General features: G+C 41.7%; 1 protein-coding gene across 1 annotated transcript in view; it reads right to left on the reverse strand.

The window, feature by feature from the left end:
- LOC140729792 (uncharacterized bromodomain-containing protein 10) overlaps positions 1-24113 on the reverse strand; it is a gene marked incomplete at its 5' end in the record, with an annotated part of 96008 nt that overhangs the window by 4556 nt on the left and 67339 nt on the right. Inside the window, 3 exons of the mRNA XM_073050008.1 lie at positions 9460-9641; positions 18284-18399; positions 19105-19194. Of these exons, the coding sequence (XP_072906109.1) occupies positions 9460-9641; positions 18284-18399; positions 19105-19194 (388 nt within the window). The remainder of the gene's footprint in view (positions 1-9459; positions 9642-18283; positions 18400-19104; positions 19195-24113) is intronic.

Genomic DNA, 24113 nt, shown 5'->3' on the forward strand with positions numbered 1-24113 from the left:
TGGACGCTCAAGTCCCTTATTTAACCCATCTCAGTGTGGTGGTCTTTAGCACCCAGCGGAATCCCGGACTTTATTTAACCTGTGGACATTAGGACCTGGCGGCGCAGCTCCGAATCCACAGTTTCTGTTCATGAAAATAATCACGATCACGATTGAAAATAAAGTGGAAGTAATAAAGCAATCGGAAAGAGGTGAAACGTCATTGGAAAAGCGTTAGGCTACAGTCGGTCAACGATCGAAACAATTTTAATGGAGCATGTGAAAGGCCTTACCCCGATGAAAGCTACAAGTATTACTAAGCAATACAGTGGTTAAATTATTAAAATACATATGTTTCCTAAGTGTTTGATATGCATAGAAAGGTAAAATATGTACTATATACTAAAGAAAAACGTTTGACTAACTTATGCTAAATAATACCGGATGTACCTGTTCCGACTTCAAATCCGACTTAAAAACCGACTCAGGAACGGAACTCATTCATAACCCGGGGACTGCCTGTACTTTTAAGTCATTTCTAGATTACTTATAATGCCTAATACAATGTAAATGCTATTAAATAATTGCTATACTGTATTGTTTAGGGAATAATGACAAGAAAAAATAGTCTGTACATGCTCAAACAACGAGTGCTGGAGAGAGAACTTCTGGATTTTCCTGATCCACGGTTGGTTGAATCCATGCATGCGGAACCTGCAGATAAGGAGGGCCAACTGTATGTCATATTTCCCAGGCTTTTGTTTTAAACTGCTTTAGCTGGTACTAAACAGTGGGGATAATGGCTTAAACTTTTATCAGGCCCAAAGGGAAATTTGAGCTTTGTGGGGAGCCTACTCCAGTTTTGAAAATGGCCACTTGGAATCAATAATCTATCCCACAAACATTCCATGTTCTTAGGATTGTCTGGAATGCTGGAACATCACAGACAAAAGTTTTAGTGAGTTGATTGCATCTAAGGTACAGAGAGTAAGTTAAGGAGGAAGAGATAGACAATACAGTAACACCCTGTGGCCATTTCCTCTCAGCAATAAGTATACCATTTAAGATACTGCTGGGGGGCGGTTGGGTGGGAGCAATGACTATCAAGGCGCAGCAGATCAGTGGCACAGTGGTTGACTCTGAGGCTAGGTAGGGAAGGATAAGGTCAGGTAGAGCAATATGATAGGCAACGCCAGGGTGATCTGCTGCCCACCAGAAGCCAGGGTGGAGTACGTCTCAGAATGGCTGCAGCACATTTTCAAGGGAGAGGTTGAGTAGCCAGAGGTAATGTTGCACATTGGCACAAGTGAAATAGGTAGAAGTTAGAGAGTTAGGAAAGAGCTCAAAAGCAGGACCTTGAAGGCAGTAATCTCTGGATTACTCAAATCTCTAAATTCAAAGTTCAAATTTATTATCAATGTACATATACCATATACAACCTTGAGATTCATCTTCTTACAGGCACCCACAAAGCAAAGAAACAATAGAATCTATGAAAAACCACATACAATTGACAAACATTCAATGTGCAAAAGAGGACAAACAGTGCAAATAATAAAAAATAAGTAAACAACTAATCCACAGAACATGAGCTGCAGTGCCCTGGAAGTGAGACCAGACCAGGAACCTGACGGCTGCAGGGCAGCAAATGCTCCTGAACCTGGCGGGATGGGTCCCAAGACTCCTGCACTTCCCGCCTGATGGTAGCAGTGAGGAGGAGATGGGTCAAATGCAGACAGATGGGACAGTGCCAAGACCTCTGCTGCCAATTGCTAGTCGGGGGAGGAATAAAAAGACAGTAAGATGAATCTGTGGGTGAGGAACTGGGCAAGGGGCAAGCATTCAGATTCCTGAATTATTGGAACCTCTGGAAAAAATAACTCCTGCAAAAGTAGTGTGATGATGAGGAGGAAAATCAGTTGCAAGAGACCAAGTATCAGTTAGGCCTGATCTTCAGAATGCTGCTAAAAGTACTTTTACCGGCACTCAAATGGGTAGGTAGGAAGATGTTTTGCATTGGTTAAACTGTCAACCTAGGCTTCAAGATCAAGCTTTTGAGATGGGAGGTGAATCTTTAAGCATACAACTTACTGACAAATTTGCTACAACTTAGCCAGCTCACCACTATGCTGAGTGTGACCCTGGTTCTATCTCTCCTATTCTTGCTGACCTGCAAGCTTATGATTAAGAAAAACCCTCATATTAAAATTCATGATCTCAATCCCAAATCCCAATCTCTTAACCTTCCTAAGCATCTGAACTCCATCAGTTCTATTCTGCCATTCATATCAGAGTTTACTCATTTGTTTGTTATGTGCTGTGTCATATGACACAGGCGATCATGGTCTTTCCATCACCATGTGGTCATCACGAGTGAATCTGCAGATGCTGGAAATAAATAAAAACACAAAATGCTGGCAGAACTCAGCAGGCCAGACAGCATCTATGGGAGGAGGTAGTGACGACGTTTTGGCCCGAAACGTCGTCACTACCTCCTCCCATAGATGCTGTCTGGCCTGCTGAGTTCTGCCAGCATTTTGTGTTTTTACCATGTGGTCATCAGTGGTTTGCTACTGCCACCTTCTGGGCAGTGTCTTTACAAGACGGGCAATCCCAACCATTATCAATACTCTTCAGAGATTGTCTGCCTGGTTTCAGTGGTCGCATAACCAGGAGTTGTGATGTGCACCAGCTGCTCATATAACCATATGGCCTGCTTCCTTGGCTTCATGTGACCCTGATCAGGGGGCTAAATAGGTGCTTAGGATAATCTGCAGCCTAGCAGAGGGAAGAAGTGCCATACACCTCCTTTGGTATCTCCACCCTGCCACCAAAAGAGTTAAATCACTCCTTCAGAATATTGTCTTTAGTTGCAAGGACCAGGGTTCTGAAAGTCCAGCAATAAAACTCTGCGTCTCTTTTATCTATTTCCTCCTCTAAGGAGCTCCTTAAATTTGGAGAGAGAAGAAACTGCAGATGCTGAAATCCGCAGGAGCAAAACATATGATGCTGGATGAACTCAGTGGATCCAGTAGGAGTTGTACAAAATGTTGGTTAGGCTGTACTAACTGAATATTGTATACAGTCGGCGCTCCTTATCCGTGGGGGATTGGTTCTGAGACTCCCCTGCGGATGCCAAAAATCGCAGATGCCCAAGTCCCTTATTTAACCTGTCACAGTGCGGTGGACATTAGGACCTGGTGGCGCAGCTCTGAATCCACAGTGTTTCTGTTCATGAAAATAATTACGATCACGATTGAAAATAAGGTGGAAGTAATAAAGCAATTGGAAAGAGGTGAAACGCCATCGGTCATTGGAAAAGCGTTAGGCTACAGTCAGCCAACGATCGGAACAATTTTAATGGAGCATGTGAAAGGCCCTGCCTCGATAAAAGCACCAATTATTACTAAGCAACGCTGTGGTTTAATTATTGAAATACGTATGTTTCTTAAGTGTTTTATATGCATAGAAAGGTAAAATATGTACTATATACTAAGAAAAACGTTTGACTAACTGACGCTAAATAATACCGGATGTACCTGTTCCAACTTCAAACCAGACTTAAAGACTGACTCAGGAACAGAACTCATTCATAACCAGGGGACTGCCTGTACTTTAAAGTCATTTCTAGATTACTTATAATACCTAATACAATGTAAATAGTTGTTATACTGCATTGTTTAGGGAATAATGACAAGAAAAAATAGTCTGTACATGCTCAAACAACAAGTACTGGAGAGAGAACTTCTGGGTTTTCCCGATCCGCGGTTGAATCTGTGCATACAGAACCCGTGGATAAGGAGGGCTGTATAGTTCTGGTCACCATACTACATGGTTAAGCTATAGAAGGTGCAGAGAGAAAAAAAAAAATGACAAGAATGTTACCAGTAATGGAGGACTTGAGTTATCAGACAGACTGGAAAGGTATACCCGTTTTTCCTGCAGTGCAGAAGGCCAAGAGGCCTTTTTCCCAGGGTAGGTGTGTCTAAAACTAATGGCCATATGTTTAAGTGAGAGGAAGGTAGCTTAATGGAGACCTGAGTGGGAAAATTTTCAAACGAGCAGTTGGAATCTGGAATGACCTGCCAGAGGAAGTGGCAGAGGCAGGAGCAATAACAACATTTAAGAGGAATCTTGAATGAACAGGGCATAGGGCTGAGCAATTAATGCAGGCAGGTGGTTGGCATAGACATGGTGGCCTACTTCTATGCTGTACTGCTCTACGACACTACAAAAGCAGAAGAAAATACTCTTGAAAATTAGTGATAACATCAGCTGTCAATAGGGGTGGTCAAAATCAACTGTAATTAAAATTATCCACGAGGAAATCTGCAGATGCTGGAAATTCAAGCAACACACACAAAATGCTGGTGGAACGCAGCAGGCCAGGCAGCATCTATAGGGAGAAGTACTGTCAACGTTTTGGGCCAAGACCCTTCATCAGTGCTTCTCCCTACAGATGCTGCCTGGCTTACTGCATTCCACCAGCATTTTGTGTCTGGTAATTAAAATTATGCAGAGTTTATTCCATGGTAGCTTTTTATTTGTCTTGCTGAGAGATATCCAAAATAAATGGAAAGCTGGAATCTCCTCTCAACCTTGCTCCCTGTATGACAGCATTGGTGTCGTTGGTTGCTTGCTGCTTAGTTACCAATTCTTGCACAATAAATGGAATTACCACCAAGATATCAAAACAGCCTGCAACATCATTTTCAGTTCATACAGTTTCTCAGGATCTATATCCTTAAGACAAAGTGGATCTAAGCAATATTCAAATCGATTTTATGGTAGCCATTAAAACAACTGAATGATCTTTTCACCTAAGTGAATAACTTCTAAAGATAAAGTATGATTGGTTCACAATAAAGATATGCAATTCATTAACACTGAACACTGAAAAAACCCATCAACAATGCATTTCTCCATGCATGAAATGAAGTGAGATGTTTGCACAGTGGGAGCATGAAAGACTCTGTCAGTTGTAAACCAATGAGGGCTTAATTCAGCATTCTCCAAATAGTTTGCTGAAAGCAGGACGCTAATGAGTCATTCCCTGATGTTCTAAATAGGCCAGGGAAGAAAAATAGTTACATTTAAACACACAAAATTAGATTATTTAATTTTTTATCCGAAACAAAGATCGCAACATGTGACTAATCAGCTTGGTGCAAGACTTTCTTATCAATCATAACATTGAGTGCTCAAGAACAATTAGCATAATCCCCAGAAATAAATGTGATTTACTAGATACAGTCTTCCAACAAGTTAACTAGTAATTAACTAGGATTAACTGGCTTCCGTCGCATCATACAAGCATTCTAAATTGCCAAGAATAGCTAAATTTGAAAGTTAATGGAGACTTAGTCAAACAACTGCCATGATTTCCTTGCAAATTTTCAATTATTCTGCAGAATAGATTTTTAGAGGAACAATACATTCTAAAAAAGGGGAGATAGACCACTCTCAAAACTGCCAATGTTACCAGACTTCCACCATTCAGCAGGAACACAGCATCTGGTAGCTATAGGATGAGGTAAATAGCCTTCTATCCCAGATACTCAAACTATTTCAAGCAATTGAGCTGTGCTTTGAACTGTAAAATAAAAGGGATTCCACAACAATTGCATACTCTGTCTGGATACTCATCCAAGAGAAGTAGTATCGTGACCCAAAATAATGAATCACAAAGATATAGCAGGCCACTGTACTGCAGCCAAACAATGTACATACCAGCTATAGTTGCAATGTAGTCTTGAGATGTGCTAGGCTATCCATAGTTTAATTCCATCTTAATTAATTAAAAAATATATTCCCTCCATCTTACACATAGGATGTGTGTGTTAGAAATACAAGTGTTCAAAAAGATAACAGCTATGTTTATGCCTTCTTCATTGAGGATTTGTCCTATGTAATAATCCTTCATGATATGTCCACCATGCTTTACTTTCTTATAAGAACAAAGAACAGTGCAGTCGGCCCTCCTTATCCGCGGGTTCTGCATGCGCGGATTCAACCAACCGCGGATCCGGAAAACCAGGAAGTTCTCTCTCCAGCACTCGTTGTTTGAGCATGTACAGACCATTTTTCTTGTCATTATTCCCTAAACAACACAGTATAACTACTACTTAAATAGCATTTACATCGTACTGGGTATTGTAAGTAATCTAGAGATGATTTTAAAGTACGAGCAATCCCCGGGTTATGAACAAGTACCGTTCCTGAGTCTGTCTTTAAGTTGGATTTGAAGTTGGAACAAGTACATCCGGTATTATTTAGCGTCAGTTAGTCAAACGTTTGTCTTAGTATATAGTATATACTTTACCTTTCTATGCATATAAAACACTTAAGAAACATACGTATTTCAATAATTAAACCACAGCGTTGCTTAGTAATAATTGGTGCTTTTATCGAGGCAGGGCCTTTCACATGCTCCATTAAAATTGTTCCGATCGTTGGCTGACTGTAGCCTAACGCTTTTCCAATGACCGATGGCGTTTCACCTCTTTCCAATCGCTTTATTACTTCCACTTTATTTTCAATTGTGATCATCGTAATTTTCATGAACATAAACACTGTAGATTCAGAGCTGCACTGCCCGGTCCTAATGTCCACCGCACTGAGATAGGTTAAATAAGAGACTTGCACATCTGCGGTGGGGGGGTCCCGTAACCAATCCCCAGCGGATAAGGAGGGCCGACTGTGAGGCACAAGAACTGGCCCACAATAGTGCAAACTAATTGTGCAGATGACAAAGATTCCAGGATCGCCCTTATCTGCATTCTCCTGAAATATTTCTCACACCAAAGAAAACCAGAATCTGCTAATTTTCAGACAATCTATTTCATCGCAAAAAGCAGACAGGCACATGGCTATTGCTTCTTGATGTAGTATAACAGTTGTCCAGCAACTAATTTCATAAAGTGGTTTGTTATATATTAATTGCTGGACATACAGCTGAGTAAAAAAAAATGGCCTGACCAAGTACACAAACAGAAATATCTACAGTTTCTGTTCTACTCTTACAGTATATAAAGACATTTCAGTGATAAATTAGTGCCTGGGGAGAGGGGGGAAAAAACAGGATAATGAACTGGGGCTTTTTATGTCAGTGTTTAACAGGAATATTAACATGCTACATACGCCAGATCTGCCTGAAATGCTGGCAGCATAACAGGCTTTGACGATGATGATATATACCAAAGGAGCAAAGCTTAACACTGTTCTTAAGGGATTTTCAAAGGCAGCACTGAACATGCATAAAATATAGAACTTTGCATAATTGGGACTAGTATATTTTGGCCCAACTGGCTGAAGCTTCATGAAAATAGTTAAAAAGGTACAAATAAGACAATTTGAATCACAAATAATGCATTTGAATGAAATAGAGAATAAATTAGAAAACTGCCAATAGTACTACAGTACTATAAACCAGGTATTAGCTTCTAATGGTTATCGATTGAAATATTCATCCAGTGTACCCAATGAACCAGTCAGTGCAAACACCAATTAAAACTTCACAAGAGCAGCCGCCATTACAGTAAACATTCAATCAGCCAATGAGAGCGCTTTATGTACGCTCTGAGTCACTCACAGCCAATTACGTTTTAGTTCATACTGTTTCCCCAGTGTACGTAAACATTCTTGTTCCCTCACCAATTATTCCATTTTCTCCCCCACACATAATGTCTGGAAAATGGCCTGCAACTTCCAGTGAGGGCAGTACATCTAAGGTGTCTCGGAAAAGCATTAGCATGGATGTGAAACTCCTAGGATTTCAGGTGGAACCAGTCATCCAAAACATCATTGAACTGGCCAATGAAACGGGATTAGAGGATGTTTATGACAACAATGTTGAAGAATTATTGCATTAATAACGAAGAGCTTCAAAAACTGGCAGAGCAATGCATCCTGGGTGAATCTGAGGTCACAGATGGAGAAGAAGAAACACCAGCAAGATACCTCACACAAATTATGGATCAGTTCATTGACAATGACCCTGACTGGAAATAAAGCAATAAGGCAAAAAGAGGTGTTCTCAACATGATTTCCTGCTACCAAGAACTGCTTCATGAGAGGAAACTTTAAAAAAAAGCCAAAGTTAGAGGAGGACCCACAGCCTGATCCCTCCTCTAAGACGTAATCACCACCCCAGCTTCCCTCCACTACTGCTGCGATGTGTTGCTGCTCCACTGATGTACAGGTTAGGCCTGATTGCGTTGTCACTGCATGAATTACTATGTATACATAAAATATATATCTGGGGTTTGATTTCTTTTAGAAAAAAAAATCAGACACATGTCAATTTAGGTAATGTTATAATGACCCTGCATAGCGCTCCACCTCTGAGGAACACATCCTCAGCGTTAAGCGGGGTCTCAGTGTAGATACCTTCAAATTCTTCGTAGTTCCTAACTTGAAGTTGTAAATAGTTTCATTTTCAATCTCAGCCGTTTCTGACATCACCAAACCTGAATACTTGAAACTGTGGTGAGCAAAACAACTTGGAATTGTCTTGCTGCTCATTTCTTGCTGCTCATTTCTTGCTGCTGATATCAGTGACAAAAATCACTTTTTAAACACGAACACGCACAGCTACATGTGAATGAAGCTAGTTAGAAACTGTTCAGCAATTCCCCTGTCCAAATTAAGTGGCATAGTGTCCAAATAAATGAAGGGAATCCCAGCAATTTTCTTGATTTGCTTTTGTTCTTTAAGAGTTGTCCCAAATAAGCAGCTGCCCCAATTAACTGGAATCTACTGCGTTACTAATTAATTGACAATTATCACCACATGAAGATACAGGAGAATGAGCATCATTTGAGGCAGCAACAAATGCTAGTGAAAATAAGAAAATGCTTTGGAACTCTCAATCATTAGTTGGCCACTATCCCTCAACCATCAGGCTCTTGGAACCAAAGGGTCTAACTTCACTTGCCCCACCACTGAAATGTTTCCACAACCAATGGACTCACTTTCAAGGACTCTTCATTTCATATTCTCGATATTTATTGCTTATTTATTTATCATTATTCCTTCTTATGTATTTGCAGTTTGTTGTCTTTTGCACTCTGGCTGAATGCCGTAGTTGGGCAGTCTTTCATTGATTATGTTATGGTTGTTATTCTATAGACTTATTGAGTGCTCACAAGAAAATGAATCTCAGGGTTTGTAAGTTGACATATATGTACTTTGATATTAATATTTACTTTGAACTTTGATAATGAACAGTTACCTAATCTGAATTTAATTCTTATATACAAGTTCAAAATGGTTCTAAATCCTTTAGCACAAAATAACAACTAAGCCATACTTGGCTACAAATCAGGTGAATGCTTCTGGTAGTGTTCCTTTTACATAACCGTAAAATACCACAAAAATTCATCATTATGCACAAACAAGTAAGTTACTGAAGCTAAGATTAACTATCCAAAATGGAATTATGACGATCTAATCTCAATTTCATTAAAAATGTGATGATACCTAGTTCGGAGCATTCCTTCTTAACTATTTCTTGATGATCAGAGTTTGAGGATCCTGCTTCATTTAGAGACATGTCTTTTATGAGCTCCCGATCCATTTCTTCATTTTGTGAAGCATCTCTAATGAATGCATCATCATCAGGCTGTTTTTTAAAGTCATCAAAATCTTTCTTCATTCGAGCTCTATATAAAAAAAAGTATTTTTATTTATTAGACTTCTAAAATAGCACTTTACATTTCTCCTTCATTTAAAATAAACAAAGAAAAATATATTCATACATGTCTTAATTTCAGACTGCATGGGAGTTATGTTACAGCAACAAAAAAAATCCACAATAAGAAACTATTTATTTGTTGTTACATAATGATGGTGAGAAACTCTAAAATGGAGAGAATTCAGTACTAGGGATCTTTAACATTCATCTGAACAGGCTGTTCAGAGTTAAAATCTCATGTAAATACTATAAAGGTTTCTGGAGGCCTATGTTTCAGGTAGACCTTCATACATTCAAGACACAAGACTGCTTAATGCTACTTCCTGTATTCAAGTGTAAAGGTGATCAAATAACTTATGTTGAAGCTAATGCAGTACAAAAAAAAACACAATAAATATAAATTTGCAAGATTCCTTAGATTAGTGGTCACCAACCTTTTTAAGCCCAAGATCCCCTACCTCGGCCTTAGTGAAAGGCAAGACCGACCTACTAAATCGGTTAGTCACACGCATGCGCTCTGGGCAGAAAAGACCGGAAGTAAAACCCCGCAACCCAGAAGGAGAAATAATGTATGTACACCAGGGGGTCACCACCCTTTTTTGCACTGCGGACCGGTTTAATATCGGCAATATTCTTGCAGACCGGCCGACCGGGGCGGGGGGGTTAAACACGAGCGGAATACAGCGATACTCGAAGCAGGTTCCTTATGTCCAGTCTATTCCTCAATTTAGTTTACGTGGCTCTTAGCATTTAGCTTCTGCCCCGCTTGCTCACGATTTTTCCACTGAAAAAACTCAGTGGGTTTGTCTTTAAGTGTGGGGTGCTTGGACTTAAGATACCGAAGCAGTTTTGAGTGCTTCATTGCCTCATTAGACAGCTTCCGGGCTCGAACTCCAGCTTCCCACCCGCCCGCCACTAGATGCCCTGGCCAGGTGCAGCTGGTCACAGGGTGGGGTGAGAGGACAAGGGCCAGAGGTCCCCGTGCTGGGGCCGCGGCAGTTGCAGTCCGGGGAGAGCGACCGACTAAGCGAGGAGCACAACAGGGCGTGCTCCCGCACCCTCCCCCCCCCCGTAGCATCTATCGGCCAACAAAAGTTTGGCTGGAGGGATGACTTTCAGTAGATCGCAGCAAGGTAGCTCCTCTGCTACTTATGAAAGCCTGAGCCCGAATTAGGTCATCTACAAATATTTTAGCACCGGCTTCCCCACAAACATTCAGTGCGGTAAACAGGTTTAGAGGTGGCACCCATCTGTCCGCACTCCAGGCCAGTAGCAACGGCACTTCCCGCTGGCCACACAAGGCGGCCAGTTACCCAAGGCCAACCAGTGATCCCTGGCGCGAGGGTATCACTGCGTTTAGGCAGCTGATGACCTCGCGTGCATTCAAGTTCCGACACTGGGCGTGACAGGGAATGAGGAAAGGTGCAGCTGACTCATATGGTTTCATATCGCCAAATCATATCATTTCCTCGCGGCCTGGTGGTTGGGGACCACTGAAGTACACTGTGTAGTGCGTGGCGGGGGAGCTACACACATGCGCACTGGGTAGAAAGAACGGAACTAAAACCCCGCAACCCGGAAACAATCTCTCAACAGTATTTGTGTATTTATTTTTCTTTTCTTTTTTAAAAATTGGGATCTACTGGGAAAGTCTCAAAGATCAACCAATCGACCACTACCTTAGATACATAGATTAATTGATTGATTGTATGTTCATAAAGTGATGCTAGGCACATAAGTGTCTGTACATAAAGTGACTGACAGGCAATTATAAAGTAGTGATGATTGAGGATGTGGAGGAGTGGCTTGGTGGGTGGAGGTGTAGATCAACCTTGCTGCTTAGGGAAAGTAACAGTTTTTGAGTCTGGTGGTCCTGGCCTGTATGCTAACCGTCCATGAGCTGGGTTGGCAGGATCCTTCATCACGTTACCGGTCCTTTCCAGCACCTTTCTGTACACATGCTCTTGTTGACAGGTAAGCAGGTGCTGATGATGCAATGGGCAGTTTTGACTACTCACTGTAGAGCCTTCCTGTCTGCTCCTGCATAGTTTTTGTGCCATACAATGATGTAGCTTGTTAGGATGCTCTCTACTGCACATTTGTAGAAATGACATGAGTATAGATTGAATTGACCTTGAATTGAATTGACTTTTATTACTTGCATCCTTCACATATATGAGGTATAAAAATCTTTGTTATGTCTCCATCTAAATGTATAATGTGTAATTTATAGTAATTTGCAATAAATAGTATGTACAACAGGACAGTCAATATAACCTAGAAATCAATGTATCAATGTGAATTAACCAGTCTGATGGGCAGGTGGAAGAAGCTGTCCTGGAGCCTGTTGGTCCTGGCTTTTATGCTACGGTACCATTTCCCAGATGGAAGCAGCTGGAACAGTTTGTGGTTGGGGTGACTCGGGTCCCCAATGATCCTTCGGACCCTTTTTACACACCTGTCTTTGTAAATGTCCTAAATAGTGGGAAGTTCACATCTACAGATGCACTGGGCTGTCCCCAGCACTCTCTGAAGAGTCCTGCAATTGAGGGAGGTACAGTTCCCATACCAGGCAGTGATACAGCTAGTCAGGATGCTCTCAATTATGCACTGTAGAAAGTTCTTAGGATTTGAGGGCCCTTATCAACATTCCTCAACCATCTGAGGTGAAAGAGGCGTTGTGCTTTTCTCACCACACAGCTGGTATGTACAGACCAAGCAAGATCCTCAATGATGTGTATGCTGAGGAGCTTAAAGCTGTTCACCCTCTCAACCCCAGACCCACTGATGTCAATAGGGGTTAGCTGGTCTTCATTACCCCTGTAGTCCACAACCAACTCCTTTGTTTTTGCAACATTGAAGGAGAGGTTGTTTTCTTGACAACTGTGTCAAGGTGATGACTTCTTCTCTGTAGGCTGCCTCATTATTATTTGAGATAAGGCCAATCAATGTAGTATCGTCAGCAAATTTAATTAGCAGATTGGAGCTGCAGGTGGCGACACAGTCATGGGTATTACACATATGGCGGAGGAGGAGCATGGATGTGCATAGCCCAGCTCTCTTCAGCCTCGTCAGAAAGCAGAGGCATTGATGAGCTTTCCCGATGGTGTATGATGTGCTCCGGAACCATGAGAGGTTGTGTGATGTGGATTCCTTGTAGTTTGAAACTGCTTGCAGCTTCCATTGCTGTGCTGTTAATGTAAAGAGCAGTGAGTGTGGGGGCTCTTAAGTCCATCCGCACCACTGAGCACATACTCATGGATTGCTGTCACAGGAAAGCAGCATTCGTCATCAAGGACACCCCCATCTAGTCATGCTCTCTTCTTGCTACTGCCAGGAAGTTGGTACAAGAGACTCATGGCCCACACCACCAGGCTCAATAACAGATATTATCCCTCAACCATTAGGATCTTGAACCAATGCGGATAATTTAGCTCAACTTCACTCACCCCATCACTAAAATGCTCCCACAGACTTTGGACTCATTTTCAAGGACTCTTCATCTCACATTCTTGGTATTTAGTGCATACTTTATTTTATTTTGTGTTGACATAGTTTGTTGTCTTTTGCACATTGATTATTCACCCATTCTGTTGGGCATGGATTTCATTGATTTTATTGTATTTCTTGGATTTTCTGTGTATGCCCACAAGAAAATGAATCTCAGGGTCATATGTAGTGACATATACAGGTGGCCCCCACTTTTCGAACATTCGCTTTACGACAACTCACTGTTACAAAAGACTTGCATTAGTACCTGTTTTCTCTAACCAGAGGATTTTCGCTTTTACGAATAAGACGCCCGCCTTATACGTGTGCTTACCCCGACAAAGACTACAATGATCGTGAAGCCTTGTGCGGGCAGTTGTTTGCGTATGCGTGTACGTGCAGATTTTTTTCCTCCAAATTGATTTTGGCTCGCTGTCTTCCCGAATTTGATAAGTGAAACTACACCGTACCTACAAGATTTCTACTTTATACAGGGTGTATATTTATCATGTCATTCCTGTTTTACTATATGTTAGTGTTACTTTAGGTTTTATGTGTCATTTGCTTTGATCTGCTAGGTTATTTTTTGGGTCTGGGAACGCTCAAAAATTTTTCCCATATAAATTAATGGTAACTGCTTCTTCGATTTACGACATTTCAGTTTACAAACGGTTTCATAGGAACGCTCTACCTTTGGATTGCGGGGGAAACCTGTATGTACTTTGATAATAAATCTACTTTGAACTTTGTCTTGTTGACATTATGAAAGGCCTTTAGCTCTTCTACCTCTTCTCTGTAGTCACCTCACCATTGTTGGTAATCAGCCATACCACTGTCGTGTCATCGGCAAACATGATAATGCAATTACTAAAGTGTTTGACCATGCAGTCATGTGTGAGAAAAGTGTACAGTACTGGGCTTAGCACACAACCCTGGGAGGGGTGGAGGCACTTGTATTGAGAATGATGGAGAGGGAGTAGCAGTTGTGCATCCTGACTAGGTCTATTGGCTAGGAAGTCCAACACCTTGAAGAACATGTTAGAGATCTGGAGCAGCAGCTAGATGACCTTCAGCTTGCACAGGACAGTGAGTAGATCATTGATCAGAGTTACAGGGAAGTAGTCACCCCGAAGTTGCAGGAGACGAGTAACTGGGTGACTGTCAGGAGGAATGGAAATGTAAATAGGCAGTTAGACACCTGTGGCCATTCCCCTCAAAAATAAGTATATCGCTTTGGATACTTTTGTGGGGGATGACCTCCCGGGAGAATGGCACAGCAACCGGGATACAGGCACTGAGCATGGGTCTATGGTGCAGAAGGGAAAGAGAGAAAAGAAGGGTGTGGGAGTGATAGGGGACTCAATAGTGAGGGGAACAGACAGGAGATTCTGTGGACATGAATGGGACACCCAGATGGTATGTTGTTAGCCAAGTGCCAGGGTCAGGGACGTCTCAGATTGCGTCTACAACATTTTGGAGAGAAAGGGAGAGCAGCCAGATGTCTTGGTACATATTAGTTCCAATGACACAGGAAGAAAAAACAAAGTAGTCCTAAAAAGAGATTTGAGAGAGCTAGGTAGAAAGCTGAGAAGCAGGATCTCCAGGGTAGTAATTTCTGGATTGCTGCCTGTGGCATGCGCAAGTGAGGGTAGAAACAGGATGATTTGGCAGATAAATCTGTGGCTGAGAAGCTGGTGCAGGGGGCAGGGCTTCAGAATCTTGGATCATTGGGATCTCTTCTGGGGGATAAATGACCCATTCAAAAGGCATGGGTTGCACCTGAACCGGGGGGGAGGGGGCGAATATTCTCACAGGGAGGTTTGTTAGAGCTTTTGGGGAGGATTTAAACTAATTTGGCAGGGGGGTGGGAACCAGAATGATGGGACTCAGGATAGGATGGATGGTAACAAAGTAAAGAAAGCATGCAGTCAGACTGTCAGGAAAGACAGGCAGGTGATGGGACACAGTCAGAACCAACGGGACGAGTATCAGTATATTTGGGATGTAAAATCAAAAAGGGTAGCAAATATGGTACTCAAGCTATTGTATCTCAATGCGCAGAGTATAAGAAATAAGGTGGATGATCTTGTTGTGCTATTACAGATTGCCAGGCATGATGTCGTGGCTGAAGGATGGTTGTAGTTGGGAGTTAAATGTCCAAGGTTACACATTGTATCAGAGGGATAGGAAGGTAGGCAGAGGGGGTGGTGTGGCTCTACTGGTAAAGAATGGCATCAAATCAGTAGAAAGATGTGACATAGGATCAGGAGATGTTGAATCCTTGTGGGTTGAGTTAAGAAACTGCAAGGGTAAAAGGACCCTGATGGCAGTTATATACAGGCCTCCCAACAGTGGCTGGAGGTGGACCACAGATTACCACAAGAAATAGAAAAGGGCAATGTTATGATAGTCATGGGAAATTTTAACATGCAGGTCAATTGGAAGAATCAGGCTGGTATTTGTTGAATGCCTAAGAGACGGCTTTTTAGAGCAGTTTGTCATTGAACCTGCTAGGGGATCAGCTCTGCTGGACTGGGTGTTAAGTAATGAACCAGAAGCGATTAGGGTGCTTAAGGTAAAAGAACCCTTAAGAACTAGTGATCATACTATGCTTGAGCTCAACTTGAAATGTGATAAGGAGAAAGTAAAGTCTGACATAGCAATATTTCAGTGGAGTAAGGGAAATTACAGTGTATGAGAGAGGAGTTAGCCAAAGTAAATTAGAAGGAGCTGCTGGCAGGGACATCAGCAGAGCAGCAATGGCGTATGTTTCTGGGGAAAATGAAGGTGGTGCAGGACATGTGTATTCCAAAAATGAAGAAATACTCAAATGGCAAAATAGTACAACTATGGCTGATAAGGGAAGTCAAAGCTAATGTGAAAACAAAAGAGAGGGCATACAACAAAGCAATAATTTGTGGGAAGATAGAGAATTGGGAAGTTTTTAAACTGTGGGTGCAGTTTCTATTACAAGGGAGAAGGTGCTCAAAAAGATGAAGGACCTAAAAGTACATAAGTCACCCGGACCAGATGAACTGCACCCTAGGGTTCTGAAAGAGGTAGCGTTAGAGATTCTGGTGGCATTAGAAAACAATCTTTCAAAAATCATTGGACTCTGGGAGAGGACTGGAAAACTGCAAATGTCACTCCACTTTTTAAGAAAGGAGGAAGGTAGCAGAAAGGAAATTATAGACCAGTTAGCCTGATCTCAGTGGTTGGTAAGATGTTAGAGTCAATTGTTAAGGATGAGGTGATGGAGCACTTGGTGACACAGGACAAGATAGGACAAAGTCAGCATGGTTTCCTTAAGGGAACATCCTGCCTGACGAACCTGTTGGAATTCTTTGAGGAGATTACAAGTAGGATAGATAAAGGGGATGCAGTAGATGTTGTATATTTGGATTTTCAGAAGGCCTTTGACTAGGTGCCACACATGAGGCTGCTTACCAAGGTAAGAGCCCATGGTATTATAGGACAGTTACTAAGATGGTTAGAGCACTGGCTGATTGGAAGACGGCAGCCAGTGGGAATAAAAGGATCCTTGTCTGGTTGGCTGCCAGTGACTAGTGGTGTTCTGCAGTGGCTGGTGTTCGGACCACTTCTTTTTATGTTATATGCAAATGACTTAGATGATGAAATAGATGGCTTTGTTGCCAAGTTTGCAGATGATAAAAAGATTGGTGGAGGGGCAGGTAGTGTTGAGGAAACAGGTAGGATGCAGAAGGACTTAGATAGATTAGGAGAATGGGCAAGAAAGTGGCAAATTAAATATAATGTTGGAAAATGCATGGTCATGCACTTTGGTAGTAGAAATAAACGGGGAGAAAATCCATAAATCTGAGATGCAAAGGGACTTGGGAGTCCTTGTGCAGATAGATACTCTAAAAGTTGGAGGTGGGGAAGGCAAATGCGATGTTAGCATTCATTTCAAGAGGTCTATAATACAAGAGCAGGGATGTGATGTTGAGGCTTTATAAGGCACTGGTGAGGCCTCACCTTGAGTATTATGTACAGTTTTGGGCTCCTCATCTTAGAAGTGATGTGCTGGCATTAGAGTGTGTCCAGAGGAGGTTCACAAGGATGGTTCCAGGAATGAAAGGGTTATCATATGAGGAACGTTTTATGTCTCTGGATCTGTACTCGCTGGAATTCAGAAGGATGGTTGGGGGGGGGGGGGGGAAGGATCTCATTGAAAACTTTTTAATGCTGAAAGGCCTAGACAAAGCAGATGTGGAAAGGATGGTTCCCATAGTAGGAGAGTCTAGGACAAGAGGGCACAGCCTCACAATAGAGGTGCGTCCAATCAAAACAGATGCAGAGAAATTTCTTTAGTCAGAGGGTGGTGAATTTGTGGATTTTGTTACCATGTGCAGCTGTGGAGGCCAAGTCACTGGGTGTATTTAAGGCAGAGATTGATAGATTCTTGATTGGACATGGCATCAAAGGTTATGGGGAGAAGGCCAGGAAATGAGGTTGAGAAGGAGAAAAAGGAGAAGGAGCCATGAATGAATGGTGGCGCAGACTCTATGGGCCAAATGGGGTAATTTTGCTCCCATGCCTTATGGTCTAGTTACGCGCGCACACACACACATACACAAACAAACATCAGTACTCATTCCATCATACAAAGACTATTTCAAATCTGGCTTAAAAAGAAAGAAATAATTCTAATGTGCCAATTATCATCTGGTGAGTAAACATGAAATGTATTCTTAGATGCCTTTTAATGACTAAATAAAAATAGCCAGGCTGCATAAAAATAAAATAATTTCATAAACTGTTTAGGTGAAAATAATGTTCCTGGAATTTGCAGCAAGACATCACAAAGCTGTTTCTGGTGCACTGACTGGCTCTATAATTTTCAGAAAGTCATTAACTAATTGAAAAGAACCTTAAACACAAGTGAGAAAGAAAACAAGCTTAGACCAAAGCATTTCATGGAGAAAAGTGCTCTGAGAGGAAATATGGACATTTTGATGTTGCTGCTTATTTGTTTCTAGAAAATCACTTGGACCCACTACCTCAGAGCACCAAAACCACTCCCCACCATGACTATTTTCTTTCAATGAAGTGAAGAAATTAGCAGACATAAGGAAAATGCACATAAAATGCAAAAATTACCGATTTCTCTGATAAGCCTTGATTAGCTTTGGTTCCCATGGTAACAGCTCATTCAACAGTCGTCCTAGGGTACTATGCAAATCTTTTAAAGCTTGTCGCCTGTAAAACCATTTTTCCTGTAAATAACAAAAGTTGTATATTTTAGCCGTAATGCAAGAATTATGTGATTTTATAAGCCCAATGCTTTAATTATCAAATTGTGACTGATTGGGTATAAACAGCACACGTTATCAATAAATATAGTTCCTCTGCGATTACTCTTTTGAGTTGCTGAATCAACTAATTTCTGGAGCACGATGATGGCCCCAATTGTTAATTATACAACCATCAATTTCACTCCTAGAAATCAGAAGAATGACTAGGGAAGCCTCTAGAAATCAGAAGTCTTGTCTAGGGAAGTATCAAAACAACAGCAACCTACTTAAAGACAAAGAGGAGTTAAAACGAAAAAAATCTTAAATGTGAGCTACTTTTACAACATTTTGACCATCCTAAAACATGCACATAACATGCATTTCAAATCCAAAATGCACAATACAATGTGCATCAACAGAAAGCACTGTTACAAAATTATACAGTCCTATTCTTTTACAGAAAATTTGTTTTTCATTAGTGACTTCTAAACTTAGCAAATACATGTATTTATGTCATGTGCAAAGCTGCTAAACAGCTTAAAAATTGATTCTGGAGGAATTCTTTAAAAATAAACCACACCATCCAGTCGAGACAACAAATCCAAAATAAATCATGAGCAGGGTCAATGACTTGTTAGAGAATTTTTGATTTTCATATCTGGAGTCACAGAATAACTAGTAACTTACCGATTTCTTCTTGTTATTTTCCAGTTCTTTGAGCTCTCCTTCTATTTTGGCAATAAGTTCCCTGAGTTCATCAAGACTAGTGCAAACAAGCTACAAAGAGAAATTTAAAAGAAAACTTAATAAAATCGTAACGTAATAAATGCATAAAAAACTTAAAAGATTTTGCTCTTAATAAAGTACAATTTACCTTCTAACCAATCAAACTAACAATATTTTAACATTTCTGTGAATGAAATAACCAATATAGAGTTCCCATTTGAACACAGTAAGATTAAAGGAAAACACATCAGAGTCAAACATTATGGAAACACAGGCTTATGCCATTCACCAAACATTTGCATACCATTTCTACTCCTTCGCCCCACTCTCCCATCATCTCTTCTAAGATTCTACAACTCACCTACACATTCAGGGCAATTTACCACAGCCACTCATATATGGGATGTGGGTGGAAATTGGAGCACTAAGGGAAACCTGTGCAGTCACAGGCAGAATGTACCAATTCCATGCAATCAGTATCAAAGATGAGGATTTAACATAGGCCACTAGAGCTGAAAGTAGATCCACTGGCTGGGCAATTTCTTAAGAGCAAATTGATAATTACTTTATTTTATACATTTTATTTTATGTATGAAAACATGTAGGGCATTAAATACATGCCAATATTGATTAATAAGAGAAAAATTAGTACTACTGCATAACAACGTATTGGGAAAAGTTTTTCTTTTAAAACAGAAATTAGTTTCTCGGTGAGATATGTCAATTACAACTTCACTGAAAATGCAAAGCCTCAAATTGATTTTTGAGTTTCTTTTCTGAGTTTGCTGTCATGTGAAAATGATCAAGTTGCATTGAAATAGTCCTCAGTGATGTTGGACTCCAACTTCTGACTCAGCTTGTAATAGATACATAATGAAGTTAGGATTAGGTTTATATACTCTACTGATGTATAACACTAAGGTTGGATGTGGATTTGAAAAGCACCCAGCTTCCTCTCACAAGGAACTGCACCTCAATAGAACAAAATTCTGAACAGATGACCAAAATGCCAGGAAAGAGAAAATTCAGTGCAAATCTGACACAGTTATACCTGAACCCAAATGGGGGTGAGGGGTGTAATATTCTTGTGGGCAGTTTTGCTAGACCAAAGTTATGTTGGCAGGGTTTACGGGAACTGGAGTGATAGGAGGATGGAGCGATTGATATACAAGTCCATGCATTGTATAATGAGACTGTGAGGATGGACAGGTAGATGATAGGGCAAAATTGCAGAAAATAGGAGAAGGTGAAGTGTAGAATCAGGGCAAAAATCGAAAATGGTGATGAATACAGGATTGAAGGTGTTATATTTGAATGCATGCAGTATACAGAATAAGCTAGATGGTCTTATAGCACAGGTAGAGATCAGCAGGTATGATATTGTGGGAATCACTGACAAGTGGTTGAAAGAAGATCAGAGTTGGAAGCATAACGTCCAAGGATACACCTTGTATCAAACAGACAGACAAGTAGGTGGATAGGTAGAGGGGGTGGGATGGCTCTGTCAGGAAAAAATGAAATGGGAGATTTCAATATGCAGATAGAATAGGTAAATAAGGTTGGTGCTGGATCCCAAGAGGGAATTTGTAGAATGGCAAAATCACTTTTTATAGCAGTTTGTAGTTGAGCCCACTGGGGAAAGGCAAATCTGGGTGGGGTGTTGTGCAATGAACCAGATTTGATTACAGAGCTTAAGGTAAAGGAACCATTAGGATGCAATGATCATAATATAATAGAATTCAGCCTGCAGTTTGAGAGAAGCGAGAGTCAGATGCATCAGTGGAGTAAAGGGAATTATATAAGCACGAGAGAGGAGATAAAGGCAGACAAGTCATCTGGACCAAATGGACTTCACCAGAGGGTTCTGAAAGAGGTAGCTTCAGAGATTGTGGAGGCATAAGCAACAAACTTCCAAAAATCACTAGATTCTGGAATGGTTCCAGAGAACTGGAAAATTGCAAAAGTCACTCCACTCTTTAAGAAGGGAGGGAGGCAGAAGAAAGGAAATTATAGGCCAGTTAGCCTGACTTCAGTAGTTAGCATTCATTACAAGAGGATGAGAATACAAGAACAAGGATGTGATGCTAACGCTTTGTATGTTATTAGTCAGATCACACTTGGAGTATTATGAGCAGTTCTGGGCCCCTTATCAAAGGAAACATGGCACTGGAGAGGGTCCAGAGGAAATTCAAGAGAATGATACTGAGTTAACATACAAGGGGCATTTGATGGTTCTGGTACTCGTTAGAGCTAGAAGAATGGGGGGTGGTGGGGGGGGGGGGGGAGAGAAGGGAAATCGCATTGAAACCTATCAAATATCAAAAAGCCTAGACAGAGTGGATATGGAGAGGATGAGGCTAGGACTAGAGCAGTGGTCCCGGGCTGCGGACCGATACCGTGCCATGAAGCATAGGGGTGCAGCGGTAGCCAGCGTGCTCCCAACACATCTTTAAGAAAAAAGCCGAAATAAACAAGCTAATTAATCAGGTGCCGCCTGGCACATAAATGTCGGCCCAGATCAGAGGCGATTGATCGACAATCGCCTCTGAACTGGGCCGGCATTTACGTGTTGGGCGGCACCTAATTAATTAGCTTGTTTATTTTGGCTTTTTTCTTAAAGATGTGCTGGGTGCGTTCCGCCGATCGCTGTACCCTGCATGCTTCGCAGCCCAGTATCGGCCCACGGCCCAGAGGTTGGGGACCACTGGACTACAGGGCACAGCCTCAGAAGACAGGCACCCATTTAGAACAGAGATGAGAAGGAATGTCTTTAGCCTAAGGGTGGTGAATCTGTGGAATTCATTACCATGGACAGCTGTACAGGCCAAGTCACTGAGTATAGTTAAAGCAGAGGTCGACAGGCTCTTGGTTAGTCAGGCTGTCAAAAGTTAAGGAGAGAAGGCAGGAGAATGAGGCTGAGGAGGATAATAAATCAACCATGATGGAATAGTAGAGCAGACTCAATGGGTGGATGGGCATAATTCTGTTCCTATATTTAATGGTCTTATGGTTTAATTGTGTTAAGAGAAGTTAAAACTGAAAATCTGGCCAAATCCAAGCAATCATTGTGTCCACAACAAATCTCACAATGACTCAATTTATTAAATATTTAGTCAAGCACATTCATGAACCAAATTTATCACACTGTACAATATCAACCTTCTGGGCCACCTACAATGCTTTCTTTCCTTTCTACTCCAAATAGGGGGACATAACAATTATGTTTAAACTATAACATATTCATTTGCAGGCAAGATAATTAAATATTTGGAGGAAAACGTTGCTCGATACTTATAACATAGATTAAATGCTTTGAAGTTCTCACGAAGAATTCATTGACACACATAAGCCCATCTGTCAAAATAACTGAAAATCATTTAGGATAACTTCACTCATGAACAAAATTGCTGCCTTGAAAATTCAGGGGAGTTTATGGAATTAATCTTACACAGTTTGCTTTAAATTTTTTTCTTGTACGCAAGCAGTGATACCTTAAAATAACCTATTTTTCCTCCAATTTCTCAATTTCGTTCCATCCCTCTTCCATTTAGCTAACTATTTAGTGCAACTCTCTCACTTGCATTTTTATCTACTGTATCCTGCTGCCTTCAAACATCTGCTACTTTCTTTGGTTTTATTTCTTTTCTCTTCTTATTGCCTGGGTTCTTACCCTTACTTCCACTTTTCTATTTTTTAATATAATTTTCAAGCTGTTAAACAAGGCAAAACAACACCAAAACCATGCTTTACACTAATATTATTCATTGGCATCAGTTCTCTCTCAAAATTCCCACAGTTCAAAGCAGTCACGCCTGCATTAATCACTTGTCACCCACACTTCTGGGTACCTTTTAAAGAGAAAAAAAAAACCCTTCAGCTCAATATTGTGGGCAATATTTTTATCTTGAAGTTGCCTCACCCGCACAACATCAAACCTGCCCAGTAGCTTCAGAAGTTTGCATTTCAGTGAGATCATGCCTACTTTTTCCTAAAGAACTGAACAAAGACTGCTTTTCCTCAAAAATTACCTCATCGTGCTAAGAGCCTGCACTGCAGGGAAGGATCCTCCCATGAGTTAACCAGAATTAAATGCAGTACTGTGGCGACCCACTTCCTAGCGCACTTGCACCAGCTCACAAAGTGGCGCGTGCCGGCATTGAGGCCGGTCCCGAAGAGGGCACCAAGCCTGCTTCACCAGCAAGGGGAAAAGCCCGCGCGCGGGACGGAACTGTGAATACACGCCTCCTACAGCATTCCCGCCCAGGGAGGGCAGGAACAGGAAGGCTTTAAAGCGAGGCCGCAAAGTTTGAATAAACCTCTTTTGCAACTGCAGCTCACCGACTACGTGTCGTTATTTCAGCGCTGCGTGTAGCACACCTCTACAATTGGTGACCCCGACGGCCCAAACGATATTTGGACCAGAGATGAACGACGCTGCATCTGTTCATGCAGTTTTGTTAAAACTGCCAACCTTCTGGATGCTGCGACCTCACCTATGGTTCCAGCAAGCAGAAACCCAATTCCACATTCGGCAGATAACCTCGGATGCCACACGTTACTACTATGTGGTGAGCTCCCTCAACCAGGAGACAGCCTCCCAGGTTGAGGAGTTCATACAGTCGCTCCCGGAGGATGGCAAATACACAGAATTCAAAGCCTTGTTCATAAGGACTTTCGGACTCTCACGGCGTGAGCGAGCTGCCCGCTTACTGTACCTGGATGGTTTGGGGGACAGGCCACCGTCGGCTTTGATGAATGAGATGCTGTCCCTGGCTGGAGGTCACAAGCCCTGCCTCATGTTCCTGGAGCAGCTGCCCGAGGACATAAGCCTACTGCTGTCCAACGCGGATTTCAGCGACCCCCGGAAGGTGGTGGCCCGGGCAGATGTGCTGTGGAAAGCCAAGGAGAGTGGGGCGTCCGTCGCACAGATCACCAGGCCACACTCCCAGCAGCAAACCAGACCAGACCCA

Source organism: Hemitrygon akajei, chromosome 6 (genome assembly GCF_048418815.1).
Source record: "Hemitrygon akajei chromosome 6, sHemAka1.3, whole genome shotgun sequence".
Classification (NCBI taxonomy): domain Eukaryota; kingdom Metazoa; phylum Chordata; class Chondrichthyes; order Myliobatiformes; family Dasyatidae; genus Hemitrygon; species Hemitrygon akajei.